The 19,350-nt window shown below is 40.7% G+C and overlaps 2 protein-coding genes across 2 annotated transcripts in view; one reads left to right on the top strand and one right to left on the bottom strand.

Moving 5' to 3' along the window:
* LOC308077004 (contactin-associated protein-like 2) overlaps positions 1-16,941 on the top strand; it is a gene marked incomplete at both ends in the record, with an annotated part of 139,943 nt that extends 123,002 nt beyond the window's left edge. Inside the window, 5 exon segments of the mRNA XM_080417533.1 lie at positions 1,136-1,154; positions 1,157-1,228; positions 6,563-6,835; positions 16,442-16,513; positions 16,742-16,941. Coding sequence (XP_080273659.1) covers positions 1,136-1,154; positions 1,157-1,228; positions 6,563-6,835; positions 16,442-16,513; positions 16,742-16,941 — 636 coding nt within the window.
* Positions 8,124-12,258, bottom strand: LOC308076738 (caspase-7-like). The gene is made up of 4 exons (XM_080417184.1): positions 11,860-12,258; positions 10,768-10,931; positions 9,987-10,116; positions 8,124-9,471 (listed from the first exon to the last, which is right to left on the bottom strand). The coding sequence occupies exons 1-4, from the start codon at positions 12,074-12,076 to the stop codon at positions 9,203-9,205; spliced, it is 780 nt and encodes a 259-aa protein (XP_080273310.1). The 5' UTR covers positions 12,077-12,258; the 3' UTR covers positions 8,124-9,202.
* Positions 16,942-19,350: the final 2,409 nt, after the last annotated feature.

Below are 19,350 nucleotides of genomic sequence, written 5' to 3'. Positions count from 1 at the left end.
AAAATTGCCAATGCAGTAACAGAATCTTGATTCATAATAATTGATCAGGTCAACACTTCCAACCAGAGTTGTATGAGTCGGACGGACCTCATTGGCATAATCATTTTGTTTTACCGTAAGCAATTAAATACTTTTTTAATCACTGGACGGAGAGACAGAGTGAGAGAGAGATTGAGAGCAGCAACCTTCAAACTAATTAAATATAATATTATTAATTATAATATTAAAGTTGCATTCCCTCTCTCCTCCCTCCACTCAATAAGTGCAGTGTTGAAGCTTTCTCTCACCCAGTTGTGAGGACAAGCTGTGAACACACAGGAGACTGTGGTCATTGTGTTGTTGTGGTACAGTAATTACTGTACGTGGGATATTGTATCCCACTCCATAAAAGACATTACCCGTTTACAAGCTGCATTTCACTTTGCGTTCATGAACAACCAGCAGGACAATAAAGCATCTATTAAAGCAATAAGCCACAAGAGGCCATGGTTTACCATGGAGTGCCTCCGACCCTCTTAGCCATTATAATAGCACGGTAAACCACAGCCTTGCATGGCTTTTCTAAAACGTTTTCCAAATATGGCAACGTGACTGTCATAGACGTATCCCAATGAAAACAGTTTTCAATAACAATTTCACTTCAAGAAGAACTATTCTACAAGAAAGTAGTCCCTGCAACTGCCATCACAAACCAAGTTGCTGTGCAAAATAAGTCAAACAATCAGTCTATCGTTCATTGACTATGGAGCTGCTCCAGTCTCCAGTTAAAGTCTCAGTTCTCTGTTTTGAGAGACGATTGTTCACGTCCACATGAGAGAATGCAGTCCTTCTCTTAATGTGATGTGACATTCATTTTCAACCCACAAGGGGGAGACATGGAGCTGGTCCAGATTTTGGTATTGCCTTTGATCTGCATCAAATTGACTGTGTGATGAAAATAATTTGCAGTGGTTTTCATCATGGAGTCATCTGGTTAATAAGTCGAGTCTTCGTCTGAAATACTGTAGCAAAGTCCTTTTGCGTTCACTGTTTATTTGAAATGTAAATAGACTACTCTCTCTCTCTCTCTCTCTCTCTCTCTCTCTCTCTCTCTCTCTCTCCTCTCTCTCTCTCTCTCTCTCTCTCTCTCTCTCAGTTGGATCATTATCCTCCAGTCTCTATTCTCTCCCAGACTCCTCAGACTCACAGTTCAACCTGGTCAAGACTCTGTTCCTGGGGAGAGTGTTTGGTGAGTGACAGCTTCACAACCCTTAAGGTTTAATGACATTCACTTTTACACCACATTCAAAGTCTTTGTCCTGGTCCTTCAAAAGTGTACAAAAAGTTTTAAGTGAAAATTCCATTCCAGTGATCAATGGCAGGTGTTTTTCTCCTCACATTTCTAAAGCCTTTTCAACTGCAATGAAAAAAAAAATCTTTGCCTGCGGGTGTCGCTGGTGAGGATTTTGCCTGTCAATCATCGCCTCTGCTCCGCCCCCCCCAAAGGAAAGGATAGGGGAGGGGAGGGGCGAGGAGGAGAGTGGGCGGGATTAATCGACTGTGACCTCACTGTCGAAGGGCCAAGCTCAGATTACTTTTCAGCCTAATTATTCAGAAAACCCCAGACCACAGAAAATCCACTGAATGTTCTAAGTTCAGGTTTTTTGGGTGTAATTGAAGTCATAAAACCCCAAATAAAACATTGAAAATAAAAAAAGTGAAAATGAATGTCATGATACCTTTAACCTACAGTACAGATGTCGACATGTTCCACCTGAACGCTCACACCAGAAAAGACCTTTAACTCACAACCTTTAAAAACCCATTAGTTGTAGACATGTTCTACCTGAATGCTCAAATGCGACACCAAAGAAGAACCTTTACTTTTTTTATGTTGTACAGCAGTTGTGAGGTAGAGAAATAATTCAGAACAAATCATGATGATTACCATAAGATTTTCTCTGAACGCCTCATAAAGAGACAACATTTAAAGCCTTGCAAACCTCTTTTAGCTGTGAACAGGGGGATTTGAATTAAGTTTAGGACACACAAATGTGATTCCAGTAATTCAAGGAATTATAAAAATGATGAATAAATATAAATATAAAATGTTTACTGTTCAGAAACATAGTAGTAGCCTATTGGTGGTGATTGATCGTTATTGAACACTATTACATCTTGTAGAGATCTGGATGAAACCAAATGATTACAGGTGAAAGTCCATTCAGGCAGATGGAAAGGCATTGTGTGGTGATTTTATTTTATGTCTGGAGGTTTGCATGTGTTTTTTATTCTATTCTAGTTTAACGTCTAACCAAGCGTTGTGTCTGCTAACTCCGTCCCCAGCTAAATTACTTAAAATAGCATCACATGTACCTATACTGTATAGAGGTGTTGGTTGAAGCCAACCCACCCCACACACTGCAATAAAGACAGGATTGATATGATGAATTGTGTCCACTGGATGGCAGCAGAGGACAGCAAATATGCTGCTAACCACATGCTCACCACACACACACAGTCAGACACACACACACACACACACACACACACACACACACTCTCTCTCTCTCTCTCTCTCTCTCTCTCTCTCTCTCTCTCTCTCTCTCTCTCTCTCTCTCTCTCTCTCTCTCTCTCTCTCTCCCTCACACCCACACCCACACCCTTGTTTACACAGAGAGAGAACATAGCACACTTGTTTGAAGGATGCAGAGGTCAGCACACCTATAGCTATTCATCACATACAGTGGCCTACAGTGCATTACATTATACAACATGAGCACACAGTACGCTAAAGGCCAGTGGATTAGTTCTGAAAATAGCATCTCAAAAGATAAATACCTTAAATGAAATAATTAGCGTAAACTACATCGTTTTCTGTCTCTTATACCCTTTATCCCTCCTAGTCCGGTGAAAACTACATTAATGATTGAATTTATCTAAGTACCTAGCATGTATATAAATAACACACCTAGCATGCAAATAACATAACTAGCGGTGGAAAAAGTACTCAAGTATTTTACTTAAGTAAAAGTACCAATACTGCTCTGTTAAAAGTAAATGTTAAAAATTCAACATTTACTTGAGTAAAAGTACAAAAGTATTGGTATCAAACTGCACTTAAAGTACCTAAAGTAAAAGTACTCGTTACACAGAATGTCCAGTTTCACAAGTTTTCAAATCCTTTGAAAATAGCAGATCTACAAGCGCACAATGCGTCGCATTGTGAGCTTGTAGATCTGCTATTTTCAAATGGCCGAAATGTATAGGGCTGAAGTGGTTAATCTATGTTTTGTAATAATAATAATCACAATCTACAAAATAACTAGTAACTAAAGTTTTCAAATAATTGTAGTGGAGTAAAAGTACAATATTTGCCTCTGAAATGTAGTGGAGTAGAAGTAAAAGTATTGAAAATTGGAAATACTCAAGTAAAGTAAAAAAATATGTCAAAATCGTACTTAAGTACAGTACTTGAGTAAATGTACTTAGTTACTTTACACCACTGGCCAGCATCTTAAGTATAGCATCTATTTAAATAACACACCTGGCATCTATTTATATAACATCATCATCTATCATTGTTTCTCGTGGAGGTTCTATTGTGTCTATCTCTTTCTTCATCTGTTCTTTGGGGGTATATGTGTGTGTCTGGCAGTGACATCATTCTGTCCTCCCCTGACCACACTGCCAACTCCTGATCCGTGTCAGCGCCGCTCCGGTTTCCATGTTTTCTCCAGCTGCTCTACCAGTGTGGGGGTGGGACCGCAATGCAGAGAGAGAGAGAGAGAGGGGGGGGGAAAGAGAGAGAGAGAGAGAGAGGGAGAGAGAGAGAAAGAGAGGGAGTGGGAGAGAGAGAGGGAGAGAGAGAGAGAGAGAGAGAGGGAGAGAGAGAGAGAGAGAGAGAGAGAGAGAGAGAGAGAGAGAGAGAGGTGGATGCTTGCCAGTGTGTTCCAGTGTTTGTAGATCCATTCACTCGCAGACAGAGAGAGATACAATCACATTCAACAGCTGAAAGGTAACTGCACTGTATGCATGTGTGCGTGTGCGTGTGCGTGTGCGTGTGCGTGTGCGTGTGTGTGTGTGTGTGTGTGTGTGTTTGATTGCGTGTGTGCGCGCGTGTGCGCGCGCGTGTGTGCAGGTGCATGCGTGCGTGTGTGCATGTGTGTTCATCCCAGCCTTAGCATGTGTCAGGGACAGTTTGACCCAGTTCAAAATGCAATGTGACCCAGTTTTTCCCATATTGACACAGATCTCAGCATGTTCATTTTGATAACCTGGTGTTGGGTCACATATTTCTGTATTGTTGAGCCTTGAAAGTAGACTGAATAACTGAACTGAGAGACGCATGAGGTGAAACTGGTTGAGAAATTGTGAACAGTAATTGTTATTATGCTGTTATTAATATTATTATTATTATTAAGATTATTATTATTAAGATTATTATTATCATCATAGTTTTTATAAATGACTGTATCTAGTGCAATGGCCGTTCGGGGCATGGATGCCGTTAGGAACGTGTGCCCGTTTGCAGTGGTCCGTTCCCGGTGAACTGCTCATACGATCGACAGTTGGTATACTGCACGTCCTTAGATCTTCAGCCATACACCTACAGTACCATGTGTGTGACGTCGGTTGGATGAACGGTTCTCGAGAGGACAGACATTCATACAGTACATATACAGACATACAGCACACACGCATTCCTGTGAAACGATAGATAAGATGTTACCACTTTGGTGTCTCAACAGAAGGTACTCCTTGCTGAGCAGGAAACGCATGTGGTGTGGATATAAATATCTGTGTGCGTGTGTGTGTGTGCGTGCGTGTGTGTGTGTGTCTGTGTGTGTCTGTGTGTGTCTGTGTGTGCGTGTGCAAGTGCGCGCGCGCGCGCGTGTGTGTGTGCGTGCGTGCGCACACACGTGCATGCATGTGTGAGTGGGTGCATGCTCGATTGCTCGTGTGTGCCACCCTCTTTCCTGTCTCCATGTCTGTAGTGTCTGCTCGCTCTCTCTCTCTCTCTCTCTCTCTCTCTCTCTCTCTCTCTCTCTCTCTCTCTCTCTCTCTCTCTGTCAGCCCCCCCCTTCTCACATTCTGTTGCCCATCAGCCAACGGCGGCACAAGGGCACTGTGTGTGTGTGTGTGTGGCACACGGTGTCTCTGTGCAGCGAGGCACATACAACCATCATTCTATGTCCTTCTATTGTTTCTCTCCTTTCTGTTTCACACCCTCGCAGAGGCTTCTGTGTGTTGCCATGGAAACTGTTTTTGATCTCACCTCCACTTGAGTGCCCCACCCCCCCCCCCCCTCTCTCTCCCCCGCATATCTGTGTGTGTGTGTGTGTGTGTGTGCCCGCACGTGCATGTGCGTGCATGCGTTCAGATCAAGGTTATTACAGTTTTGTATTTGTTTTTCGTTTCGACTTCGTTTTGACAATCATCGTCTCAAATTCTATTGAGTTTCAGTTTAGTTTAGTTCTTTATTGTTTATATTATTTAAAATATAGCAGAAGTAACTACAGAAGATCTACAAACACGCTACGTCATGGTGTAATACAATATATGGATACTGTCAAAGACAGTTTAGTTGTGTAAACACACAATACAGTTTCAGTTTTTTTGTTTTTTGTTTACTATTTTTTTTAATTATTAGTTGATATTATTACATTTAGTTGACTATGATAACCCTGCTTCATATGCATGTGCATAGTTACAGTATATAACCCTGCTTCATATGCATGTGCATAAGTACAGTATATAACCCATAGAGTTAAAAAAATTATAGAGAGGGCACCGGATATCCCCTCCCATCCACTTCCATTGAATTGCTCACCCAGTGCATGGGCCAAAATCACCCCTTCTTCCGGGTTTGGAAATGTGATGGGCGAGGCCTATTTGGGGCTTCTGCGACGCGTTTCTGTGGCGCGTTTTGCGTCACCTCGGTGCGCAGCCCCGTGCGCAAGCTCGTGAGACGAGCCCATTGGTCGAAACCGTTTTCGCTCGTTCATATACAGTGGCCTCAGCTGCAGTACCTATGAATGGCCAGCATGTCCAATGCGTTTCGATGCAAACACTGGGTTCTGGGGGCTTGATATAACCCTGCTTCAGATGCGTGTGCATAGGTATACAGTATATGACCCATTTTGAGACATAAAGGAAAGAGCAGGTCATGGATCTATTGGAATTGGACTAGCACCCCCCCAACACACACACACACACACACACACACACACACACGCACACACACGCGCACACACACACACACACACACACACACACACACACACACACACACACACACACACACACACACACACACACACACACACACCCACACCCACACACAAATGCGTGGCGTTGATATGATATATTATGAGTGGCAATATCTGGACTCGGATATCTATTAAAAGTAAATATAATGATGGGATTATTGTTAGAAAATAACACCCTCTCTCACATCCACACCCTTGTGTACACCGAAAGAGAACACAGCACACTTGTTTGAAGGTTGCGGAGGTCAGTCTCTCTCTCTCTTTCTCTCTCTCTCTCTCTCACTCTCTTTCTCTCTCTCTCTCTCTCACAGACACCGGCCACGTAGACCCAGTGCTCATAGAGCGTTTCAACACCCCAGGGTTCATCGGTTGTCTCTCGCGAGTGCAGTTCAACGGAGTAGCGCCCCTCAAGTCTGCCCTGAGAAACCCTGTGCCTCCCCAGACCCCGCCCACAGTCTCACAGCCAGCGGCAGCCTCGCCCGTGTCCTTCCAGGGTAAACTAGTAGAGTCCAACTGTGGGGCGTCGCCTCTCACCATCCCACCTATGTCTGCTGCCACGGACCCCTGGCATCTGGACAACACAGGTACTGTACACCTGACACACACACTGTACACCTGACACACAGTGAGTACATTTCATTCATACATCTGGACAACAAACACATCAGATTCATCAACTGATCAATTAAAAGTCTGCAGACATATTGAGACACCAGTGCCAGTACATGGTCATATGCAGGGGTCATCAATATGTCCGTCCACGGACAAATGTGTCCGTGGCATTTTCTTTTTTACACACCTTTATAATGTTCTTATTTTCATCATAAGACCCAATTACTGAATGAATGTCTCCAGGTTTTCTTCTGAATTTTTATGACACTGCTTTACTAAGTCACTATGGCACATTAGGAGTCCACTAGGACAGTGGTTCTTAAACAACAACAAAAAAGTGCTAGCGGTTCTCAAATGTGAATTTGCAAGGACCCCCTTAACTTTGAGAGTGTACAAATGGAACCGTAAGGGTCCATTTGGTTCCATTTGCACACTCTCAGAGTTACAGACCTGTTATGGTCATTCAGGGCTAGCTCTTTAAGTGTTTCTGGTAATATTATTGTCCACTAACTTTGTATGTCTGTGGCAAAAATGGAATTTTGACCAAAATGTCCACCACAAGCCAGCATGGCGATGACCCCTGGGTCACATATGCCTTCAATAAATGTCTCCTATTTCAATTTACAGGAGTTACATCTGAGTGATGTGTTCTACTCAGTGTGTAGAGAGGGAGAGTGATGGCAACCAGGAAACAGTGCCATCCTGTGTAAGTTGTCTGTGGCGAGTACAATAGAATAGTAGGTCGGGTAGTTAGTGTTCTGAGCGAGAAGCAAATTGGATTTGTGTGCGTGCGTGACTGCGTGTGCGCAGCTCAGCTCACAAATTACTAGGCTGACAACACACTTTTTTTTGGGATGCTGAAAGCAGGCCAATGACCTCAATTCCTGAATATTTTTCTAATTGGTCAATGACAACTGTCATTTTGCTCAATTTAATAAACACAGAGCATTACTGTAAATAGTGTGAAAATGGAATTACATTGTATATCTAAACAATGCAGAAGAGAAGGGCAAATATTCATAAGGAATACAATATGTGTTACAGGTATGAGAGACTCACAACCAGGAGCAAAAACATGATAAGACATTGCCCAAAGGAACAGCCCTACTACCATAATAGAACAACACACAACACGTCCCTGGCATGAACACACAGCATTAGATAATATGGAACCTGCAATACCAACATGGACACCATGATAAGATAAGCTCTTATCTTTTGACTTTAAGTGCAGGCACATGAAAAGGACAAATAGGATACCACACTACAAAAAGGGTTTATTATGAAACTCTTGCAAAGTGCTGCTAATAAATTATCAATGCAAAATAAATGTTTCCGAAAAAGTTAGTAAAGTGTTGAACAGTACAAACGTGATGCTATAAAACAATGCATAAAATACAATATAAGATATAATGTATGTAATACAATAATGCTAGTCCCAAATAAACAAAAAAAAATACATTAAAATAAAACAGTAGAGCTTAAAAATATGTGGTAAGGGACTTCCGTCCACTGTGAACATGGAGTATGCTCCATCTGCAAGGGAAAAAGCTACCAATGCATGATGCTAAACAGGACACTTGCTTGGACGCTTAGCGGCCTTGCCAACCAAATTAAGATCTGTTTTCAACCTTCAAGACGAAGCTGGACGACTGATACTTTGTCTAAAAAGTGCAACATCTTTACATCAATTAGAAAAACTTTGATTTGATTAAAGTCTCTAGATGAGAACATTTAACTTATGAAGAAACAAATACATAAAAACAAACATGGAAAAATAAATGAAACTTTACTTACAATGAACAAGTAAACAAGTAATAAAATAAAAGACATGAACTGAACTTTTTGCCTATAATGACCCAATATAGACACCTGTTTGAAAGTGGTCAAAATCAGGACACACCGGCTGCATAATTGCCAAAAGTCAAATAATGGCCGATATCGGTCGGGCTCTAGTATAAACCATTTCTTTGTCTATCCCCAGCTCAGATGAATGATTTATTCCTCTCAAAACACTACACAAGTCTAATTGATGGAGGGAGTGCGTTTTGTGATCTCTTCTGTGTGCACCAATGACATGTCCGGGTAGCTCAGTAGGTAGAACACTTGCCTCTTGACTACAAGGACAAGGTCATGGGTTCGATTCCGGGCATCGCCAACTCAGCAAATGAGTAGAATGGCTTGGGTGTTGCAAGTCGAGTTGTAAGTACTGGGAGCTGATGGTAGGTGTTCCACTCCACCTCAGCAATTCATCTCCCAGGGATCTAGCGCACTGCGAAACGGTGATATCGACAATAAGCCTGATACCAACAATAAGCCTCTCCGACCTACTGACTTACTTACAATGCTATAGCAGAGGTCCCATTGGTCCTGGTCTCCTTCCTGGGCTGTGTAAAGGGGAATACTTCTTGAGTCATTCGTGTCAAAAAGCAGGGCATTTCTTTCTTCCCCGTATACTTTCCTTTAGCCTGGAAGGTATAGGCCACTCGGTGAGAGAGGCGGGTCAGTAAATGAGTCAGCTCCAGACCACAGCATTCCTCGTCTGATATTATGTCACACAGAGTTTGAAGGAAGACGGCTCCTAGAGGGTGCATGAAGGCACCATAACCTGAGAGAAGGAGAGATACAGTATTAGCATCATGCAGAAGAACATGTAATCCGGTCAGTCTCCTGTGATCTATGGTTAATCCATGAGAGTTTATACCAGGCTTATTGTAATGAACTAAAGCTAATACTTAATCTAGAGAAGAGAAATATGTATAATTGAAACTGAAACTAAAATGAACAATGCTAAACTATAACTAGAATTAAATAGAATTGCAGGTTGTTTCCCCCCACCATATCTGATGAACCAGTAATGTACTGTTCATCCTATCTTTTACAGCTTCTATAAAGCTGTAAAAGATACAGCTTCATAGAAGCTGTATCTTTATCGTATTAGTTTTTCATAATACCTGAAAAACTAAGATTAAGACTAAATAAATAACTAAACTAAAACTCGTCAAATTCCTGAAACTAAAATCAACTGGAAAACATAGTAAAAACAAATAAAGACAAATAAAGAAAAACAAATGAAGATTTCAAAACTCGAGTATCTTACAACACCAGGTAACAGGAGCTTACCTGGTGTTGTGGCGTACATCACAGCCGTATCCACAGGAACAGACAGATACTGGGAGATGCTGTCCTCCATGACATCACTTCCTGCAGAATCCACTTCCACCCCATTATCCAGTTCTGCTCCCCGGCATGCCTGAGAAGACAGAGAGAGAATGTCTGTCTATCATTGGTTTTGTTTTGAGTGTTGTTCCGAATCATTGCTTCCTAAACAGAGGGTCTGGACGCAAAATGGGTCGTGGTCACATTTTCCTGGGTCCCTCATTCAGTGCCAATGACGTCACCGACGTCACGTTTTTATAAGCCCAGAGTGCCAATGACGTCGCTGACGTCATACATTTTTTTACAAAAAAAAAGAAGAAAAAAAAAGAAAAGGGTTCAGAACCCAAGATATCATGATTTGAAGATTTGCTGCTCCATTCACTTCTTGTTTAACTTCTTACTGAAAAAGGCTGTATCTCGGCTCCTAAGCACTTTTTTTTAACAATGTATTTTTGGCCTTGGCACAGGGGTGATAAAGCCAGAAATAAGTTTGGCACTGAATGAGTTCATATCAATTTTTTTCCCCTTCTCTTTTATGTTTCAAATAATTTTCAGAAAACAACAACAAAAATCTAAAATATTCCACAATTGTCAAAAGTTTCCTACACATCACAAACTTAATTGATTAATTCATGATGTATTTTGTATTTTTAAGTTTGTGACCAACATATCAGATAAAAACTGATGGTAGATTGTTATTATTTTTTTAGTGTGAAGATGAAGTTGAACATGCTTAAATATTGACCTGTATGAAGAACAATTTGGTCTTCCCCTCCATTTGAATGTTGGTGAAACAGCTGAATATGTCAGACAGCCTGACAGGTTTTCCATCTGCCCCAAACACACAGCCCTCCTCTCCATGAGACGACAGGACAACCAGGACACAGTCCTTCACAGGCTGTCTGCTCACTGCATGACGGAAGCACAATAAACCAGCAATTACTGAGAAGTCATGTGGTTGAATGAACCATCAATTATGAGAAGCTCATTCAATAGTCACCTGTCAGAGACGCAAGGCACGCAAGCATATGAATGCCCCCCCGCCCTCTCCCAAACATCCACACCCATACACACACACACACACACACACACACACACACACGCACACACACGCACACACGCACACACACACGCGCACACACGCACACGCACACGCACACAGTCGCCAATACACAGGCAGTATCTATAAATTGTAAATGTTTATTTTCCTCCCCTCCTATTTAGCAGGACATAGAGATAAAGTCTCACTCTGGACATGATAACTATATATATATATACTTTTACTTCTACTCCGCTACATCTCAGAGGCAAATATTGTACTTTTACTCCACTACAATTATTTGAAAACTTAAGTTACAAGTTACTTTGTTGTTTTTCATTATTATTACAAAACACACATTAACCAGCCCTATATACATTCCGGCCATTTGAAAATAGCCAATCTAATGTGAGCTTGTAGATCGGCTATTTTCAAAAGATTTGTATACATTTTATACATTTGAAAACTTGTGAAATGGGACATTCACATGAATTCCGGACTTTTTCCACCACTGATGATAACATGATGTTATTGGATTTTATCTATGAATTATAATCAGCATTAAGAGTCCACCATAAGTGTACTTAGAGATAAGTAATTGTTCTCTGAGCCCTAATCATTAAAAACAATTGCATAACCTGCCATCACAATAATGGAAGGACTAAATGGATTAAATGGTTTAAAACTCAATAAAGAAATACTAGTAACTGGTAAAGTGAGACAGAGAGTATGTTTTCTATACAGCCAATGTTTGCATCTCATTTAACCTGCATGTAAATATGTACAGTATTACAGTACCTTCTTGAAATAGTGAGTAGATCTCTTCACTGCTCAGATCATTGTGTATGTCCACTTTGAAGCCCAGTTTGCTGAGGGTATGGTGGAGTTTCTTGGTGTCTTTTGCTGCCCCGGGTCGTCTCCCCAGGTTCACTCCGTGGTCAAACTCTGCCACAGATACCAGGACTGCCCTGTTACGCTCAGCACTGTTATCCCAAGTGTCCTTTCTCACTGGCATGACTGAAAGATGAAGTAAATGAGATATGAAGCTGTTCTATTATCTCTCCCTGTAGCTGGATCTAGGACTTGACAGCCCAATTTGCTCTCTAGGTAAATGCAAGATCTAAGTAACTGTAATTAGCTTTACAGAAAGACAAATACACAGTAGGTCTGCAGTAACTGCATCTACAGCTGACTGTGTGTCTGTTACAGTATGTCCAGGACTAAACTGTGTGTGAACTGTGAACATTCCACGTATATCGTGTGGAAAGACACACCCATTTCCACACCTGTAGAGTCATATGTGGAGATCCGGCACGAGAACAGGAGCACGTGCCCTGGGGATATAAAGAACATTATGCAACTTTGTTCTTCCCTCTGGGCTTTACGCTGTGCGTCTTTATCGTCCGTGTAACCGGTAACGGAATAACCAGCCATGTGTCAGCTATGCTGATATTTCCTCCTTTATTCCTAGGCAGGAATAACCACATACACATTTCCCGAGAAGGAAATTAAACAGAGCTGGATGTTATCTAACATGAAATATGATTTTAGTGCAGTGTTAGTGTGACAGTGTTTGACATGCTGCTTTGGGCATTTTCATCCAGTTAGTACAAAATTAGGGAGATTGGTTTTCCGTTACTGTACTCCACATGCTTGACATGCTTCAAAAACTGTATAAGTTGTCCACATTAATACCACTGAGCCAATTTCAAGTGTTAACAGTCCTCCTAGTGCACTCACAGTGAAGCGTTACAAAATTGTGATAAGCCGATAAGCTCAGTGCTGTCAGTTGGCAATGTCATACAGGTTTCAACTGGCCATGCTTGAGGGGTGGCTTTCGTTGGCTTAGGTTTATAACAATAATGAAAATTAGATCACCTTAGGGCATATTCGTTCAAATGGGCATAATGGGCACATACTGTACTTCATTTTGAGATTTCTTCTAGCAATGCATGATTCCAGGGGTCCAATATTAAATATATTGTATTCAGGAAAAAAAGTATTGGCTTAGAGTTGTTGAAAATAGTCTGTAATAAAAATCTGTATTCCTTGAGCATCAAAAAACTGTGCAAAAAAAACTCTGCAAAGTCCAAAGTCCATGATATCTTAAATGTCCATAAAAGCATATTCCAGTAGAAAATCCCAAACCTTCTGCTATCTTTCCGCCTTCGGGTGTTATAGGGCCCAGGCAAAGAGGACCAGATAGCCAATGAATAGGAAAGGCAATGGGGTGATTTTTACAGTGTAATATGATATTCTACAGGTGTTTAATAAAGGCTACTGTGCATAACCTATTCAAAAGGTCTATTGTACATTATTATGCATTTCCAAACATCCTGTCAGGATGTAATGGGGAGGACGTGGTAGGGAATAGGGATGTATTCTTATCATGATATGCTAGCGGTGAGGAAGTGAGAGGGACAGGGACCTCCCTCAGAACAGCTCATGTTATATTATGTACCATAACTCTCTCTTTTCCAGTAGACTGTGTTGAATATATTGTCTGGGTTTGGAGTGAAGAGTGAAGAGACCAGGTCTAAACAATAGTGGTTCTTTGAACCTCTAGTGTCAGCCGGAGCAGGGAGTAAAATAGCTTTTTGCTCAAATGCTCAAACCCCAATTGTGTGGGTCATGTAGGCTCATGTATTTACATTTTGCTTTAGCCATTTCAACAGTTTAATTGCCTTTTAGGTTTTTATAGTTTTTTTGTTTGTTTATATTGTTCTCATTATTTTCTCATTTGCATTGCCCTTTCCGCTCTAATTGTCTCCGCCAGGCCGAAAGGCATGGCGAGAGAGTATGCTTTACCCCCTGTCCGTCCGTCCGTCCGTCCGTGTGTCCGTCCGTCCGTGTGTCCGTCCTGTCCGTCCGTTAGCAGCTAATCTCTGGCACCGTTGGCCCGGCCGCTGCGAAACTGTGCACGCACACTCCCTGGATGCCAACTCAGAACCTCTGGCCCAAATTTTTCAGATTGGCTGGTTATAGCGCCACCAGGAGGCCGATATGTGCAAAACACATTTATTGATACTACTCCTACAGATTTTGTCCAAACATCACACAAATTGGCACAAAGTATCTCTATAGTCATGTGATCAACACGGATTTCCCATATTCCATCCTGATTGCCTAAGATTGGCTTCCAAAGTTTGCAGGATTGTTCCGTTTTGAACAAAATGCCTCAAATCATGAACGCAGCTTGCGATTTCCGTGAAATTTCACACGCACATTTCTATTAGGCTGACGAAGAAATGCCACCCTTTTCACATTGGCCTGTTATAGCGCCACCAGCAGGTCTAATTTTGCAAACATATTTTTGGAACAAAATGCCTCAAATCATGAATGCAGTGTCCGATTGCAGTGAAAAGCCCTTGAACAAATGGCACCCTTTTCACATTGGCCTATTATAGCGCCACCAGGAGGCCACAATAACGTACCTGACCTGGCGGAGACCTGTGCTCCGAGGAGCACAGGTTATTGTATTTTATGCTGCTATGTTTTAATTGTGTATGTTCTTGTGCTCATTCATTTTAATTGTCTGTCTTGCGAGGAAGTATTTAACACATTAAGCTCAACCGACTGAGCTACCCAGACACATCATGTGTTGCAGGTATTGCATCATGTTGCGTCATACTGAGCAAGTGAGCAGCGAAGGGTGTGACCAAATTACAGGAATTGCTGTTTGTCTACCTGGAGGTAGAGGCCCTTACATAATCAACTTCCATAAAAGTAGCTTACTATTGTTTTACTTTCAGTTTAGACACTTTCATCCTGGCCTTCCTATTTTGGGCATGTCATAAAAGGTTTATAGAATGTAACAAATGCAGAATTGCTGTTTGTCTACCTGGAGGTAGAGGCCCTTACATAATCAATTCCCATACAAGGAGCTTACTATTGTTTTACTTTCAATTTAGACACATCCTGGCCTTCCTATTTTGGGCATGCCATACAACTAAAAAAATGCAAAAAAAGCTGATCTACAAGCTCACATTGTGTTGCAACGTGACACATTGTGAGCTTATAGATCTGCTATGTTCCAAATATTTCACTATTTCATTATTTGATCTATACAGTGTATATATTCATGGTTATATTATGGTTAACCACTTGAACCTTTGCACCCTCTATTCTATGCTGCTCAGGGTTGACAATAACACGTTGCTTTTTGTTCACCCCTTCATGTTTTCCTTTTGACTTAACATAAGGTTTCTTTTTCATTTTTACAGCATTTTAATAGGCTGTTGCACTGTTTCAACATTGGGTCTGTTGTATAGTTTATTGGCCACCCACCTGCACTTGAAGTTGTAAATTCACACCTCAGTCTCAGTTCCGTGTAGACGAGTGTAAGACAAGTTGAAGAGCAGTATTCATACTGTACTGTCTACATTTAAAAATATATTTTATTTAGACTTAAAAAGTCTCAAGTCTTAAAGGAAGGACAACTTTTTTTTTTTTACAACCAAGGTTTATATTTTAAATTGTAATTACAGTAAATAAAAGATGAGTGTTATTTTTTCTTTCTATAGTTTTAGCATTTTGTCCGGTGGCTAAATATGCCTTTTTACACAATAAAAAAGGTCCTGTGGTCTTTGATGGCCAGATGTGAGTTATTGGGGTCTAGAAGAGCTACTGTAAATAATAATAAAGAAAACGCCGGGTTATTGTGTAAAAAAATACATATTTAGCCACCGGACAGAATGCCCCCCGCCCACTGTAAAAAAGATCGCGAAAATTGCTAAAACTATAGAAAGCAGTAAATAAATAAAATGTAATTAAAGTTTTATTTACTTTAATTACAATCTAAAACATAAACCTTGATTGTAAAAAGAACTAAGTTGTCCTTTAATTTACTTATGTTAGGCTACTGTTTATTTGTCTGAAAAACAAAACCCAAAAGAACACTCTCTGCTGGCATGTGACTTTTTGTAGGCTATTGCAGTGTGACGCATTGTGAACTTATAGATGTACTATTTGTGCCGAATGTTCGCCTATTTTGACATGCCCAGAATGTTCATGTGTTTAATGCCAAAGCTATACACATTAATACAAGTTGTTACTCTTGATAACAATTACTGCCTCTCATTGTTTATACCATAATGGGTCCAGCCCTGCCAATGTTAACAACTAGGAGTGGAACAGTATTAGGCTACATACTTAATAAAACATTAATTAATTAATTAATTAATTAACCTGGGTGGCCTGCAACAAGTTTATTGTTTTGTCTCTTTGTTCCTGAGCTATGACAGAGTATGTAATTTTGACCAAAAACGTAATCATTTCTCTCTCTCTCTCTCTCTCTCTCTCTCTCTCTCTCTCTCTCTCTCTCTCTCTCTCTCTCTCTCTTTTCTCTATCTCTCTCTCTCTCTCTCTCTCTCTCATTCAGATGCAGTGTTCCCCTTCAATGAGGAAAAGGTGATTCCTGATGGCGTCAACAGGAACTCTGCAATTGTTGGAGGTACAGGGTTTTTGTTTTTTAATGTGGAAGGCATTATCAATTGTATTGCATGCAACGCTAAGGTCAAGGAGGATTGCAATGCACCATTCTCCGAATCTGCCGCTGATGTGGCAAGCTCAGAAACCAGACTGGATTGGTTTTGGTTACAGGTTGTTGAAAACAGACATTAAACATTTTCTTTCACCCTTTTGTTTAGTTATATTTGGTTGCTGTCTCTTTCCTCTGCAGGCATTATCGCGGTGGTGATTTTCACCATCCTGTGCACTCTGGTGTTCCTGATTCGCTACATGTTCCGTCACAAAGGCACCTACCACACCAACGAGACCAAGGGCAGCATGGACTCACGCGAAGAGTCTGCCAATACGGCCATCATCGGCACCGACAACCCAGACACCATCAACGAATCAAAGAAAGAGTGGTTCATCTAATAATGGCCACCTGTGACAACCCAGACACAGTAAACAAATCAAAGAAAGAGTGTTCAGTGTCAAAGAGTTAATCTAACAGTCAATCTAGGCACTTGAAACATAACGCACAGAATCTGGTATGTTTTGAATACCAATGCTGTTATAGTAAAAGGGGGTCCAATATTAGGCTTTTAAGAATGCAGAGATGTGAAACTGTACAGTATGTACATACTAATCTAATGAGCATGAACTTCTTTGTATTGTGTTTGGGAGTTTTATGGAGTTCTTTGAATACTGTATATGACAAATAATTAGAACCACTGGGTCGTGTGCTAGCACAGATTTATTACCAATCCCTGTTGGATCTTCATTTTATTATATCTTATATGAAAATCACAAAACAATAAAATGAACATCAAATCATCTGTTCATTAAAATTGTCTGTCAACTCGCGTATCCATCACATTCAGCAGTAGTTACCAACTGATTATATCGTGGTCCTCTAGAGTTGGAATTGGATGTCTGATTGTCTGTAAATACAATGTGTTTATTTTTCTATTAGTGACGTTGGTACCCCTTTACTTCCATCAAACTCCACTCATGCATTGTTTGTTTCATAAGTTTGTAATAATATTTTTCTTTGAGTTATGTAACTTTATGTACATCTTAGTTTCAGTTGAAGTTGGTGTGTGAGTGTGTGCATTTGTGTGCTTGTGTGTGAATATATTGTAATAGGCAGACATGGGTCAAACCATATCTCCAAACGCTATAATATTTGGTTCTTGTTTTTTGCCACATGAGGTAAGGAGCACATTTAGCTAATCTCAAGAAAGTATTTCGTGTAAGGTTGTCAACTGTCAAATGACTGTATCTCGTTTGTCCCAGTAACCTCCATGCACCCATTTGACATTCCAAGCAACTCCCCTGTAGTTCTCCATGACCACAGCAAACCCTGTCAGCTACTACAGATACAATGTCTGCTATAATGTCCAGCAACAGCTCCACTTCCTGTGTTTGGGTACGGCTCCTCTTCTACAGGGCTGTAGTGTCATTAGGTAGAGCATCTCAATGTATCAGATACATCTCTTTACACAGACAGCCATGAAAATCCCCTCACTTCAGGCAAATGATAAAACAAACATCATTAGAGTTGCTTCTGACTCCAACCATGACCTAGCCTCGCGTGGCCAGACTATATCACTGCGTGGATATGAGTCTGGTGCTTCTATGAGGACGTTTTTTTCCCCCAAGGGGGCGCGATCAAAAGAATAGCTCTGGACGCAATTGGTTAGACCCTACAACCAACTACCAATTACAGTCTCCCATATTTTGAATACTGGGCCCTGATTGGTCACCCCAGACTTCGGGAGCAGGAAATGGATTGCACCCAGTCTCTGACTACCAGCTGTCCTCATGGTAGACACTTCAGAATCCCACAGTGCAGCGCAATAGACATAAATGTTTATTTGTCCCCCTGTCCATTACAGTGCTTAATGATAGTAGATAGTGTTATGAGCAACATCTGCATTGACATAATGTTTTTAAATGTTTTTTTTATTTTGTATTTTACTATTATTTGTCCTGTATGAAATGTATCATATGGAATGTTGTATGTTCGATACAGTAGACACTGTGTGTCAAAGTTCCTTCAGGACAATAAAGTTGATCTGATCTTATCTTATCTAGGTTATGGGTTGTTTTTAATCTACTATATTGTGTCTTTAAGGTGTTCAGCCATTTACTGTAGCCTTCTCCTAGATAAAACGATAAACCACACAACTGATAGAAGGTAAACCAGAAACTAATACAACAATTTTTTTATTTGGGGATATTAATGAAACCCATTTTCAAATTGGGTTGCATCACACATAAGACATTTCACAGATGTAATCTAATTACAAATATAGCCTGCAGACTTTCCAAGATTAGAAAAAAATGGTGCAACACAAAGAACTACTTCTCAATCTCAAATGTTGTAGGATTATCTAAGTGCATCAGTTTCAAGATTCATTCATACCATTTGTAAAGGCAACCCACTCTCCAACAGGGTAAATCAAAGTCAAGAGATCTCAAAGAAGAAAACCATCGTTAAAAAAAAAGGGGGAAAACTAAAATCTCGGGATCCACATGGGAATGGCGTGGCTCCAATTTGAATCTCATAGTTCATGTGACTAGCCTGTGACGTCAGTCATTTCTGACGTCAGTTTACTATAATGTATCTTATGACGTACGATTCCAAATTTGGGCAAGGTTCCAGCCAGATCAGAGCCCGTTGACTTTCATTATAAAATGTATGCTACATAATAAAACAATATATATAAATGGTAATTGGCGCATTTATATAGCGCCTTTATCCAAAGCGCTTTAAGATGTGCATTACATTCAACCATTCATATACCGACGGCAGAAGGAAACCACGCAAAGGCACCA

Source organism: Gymnoscopelus braueri (assembly GCF_963280865.1).
Source record: "Gymnoscopelus braueri genome assembly, chromosome: 21".
NCBI lineage: Eukaryota > Metazoa > Chordata > Actinopteri > Myctophiformes > Myctophidae > Gymnoscopelus > Gymnoscopelus braueri.
The sequence above is the reverse complement of the archived record's forward strand: the minus strand, read 5'-3'. Positions and strand labels throughout refer to the sequence as shown.

Coding starts and splice junctions, on each gene's coding strand:
- LOC308076738 (XM_080417184.1), bottom strand. CDS start 12,076: ATGCCAGTGAGAAAGGACACTTGGGATAACAGTGCTGAGCGTAACAGG. Junction 10,932..11,859: donor CTACTCACTATTTCAAGAAG/GTACTGTAATAC, acceptor TCCGTCATGCAG/TGAGCAGACAGCCTGTGAAG. Junction 10,117..10,767: donor CCAAATTGTTCTTCATACAG/GTCAATATTTAA, acceptor CTGTCTTCTCAG/GCATGCCGGGGAGCAGAACT.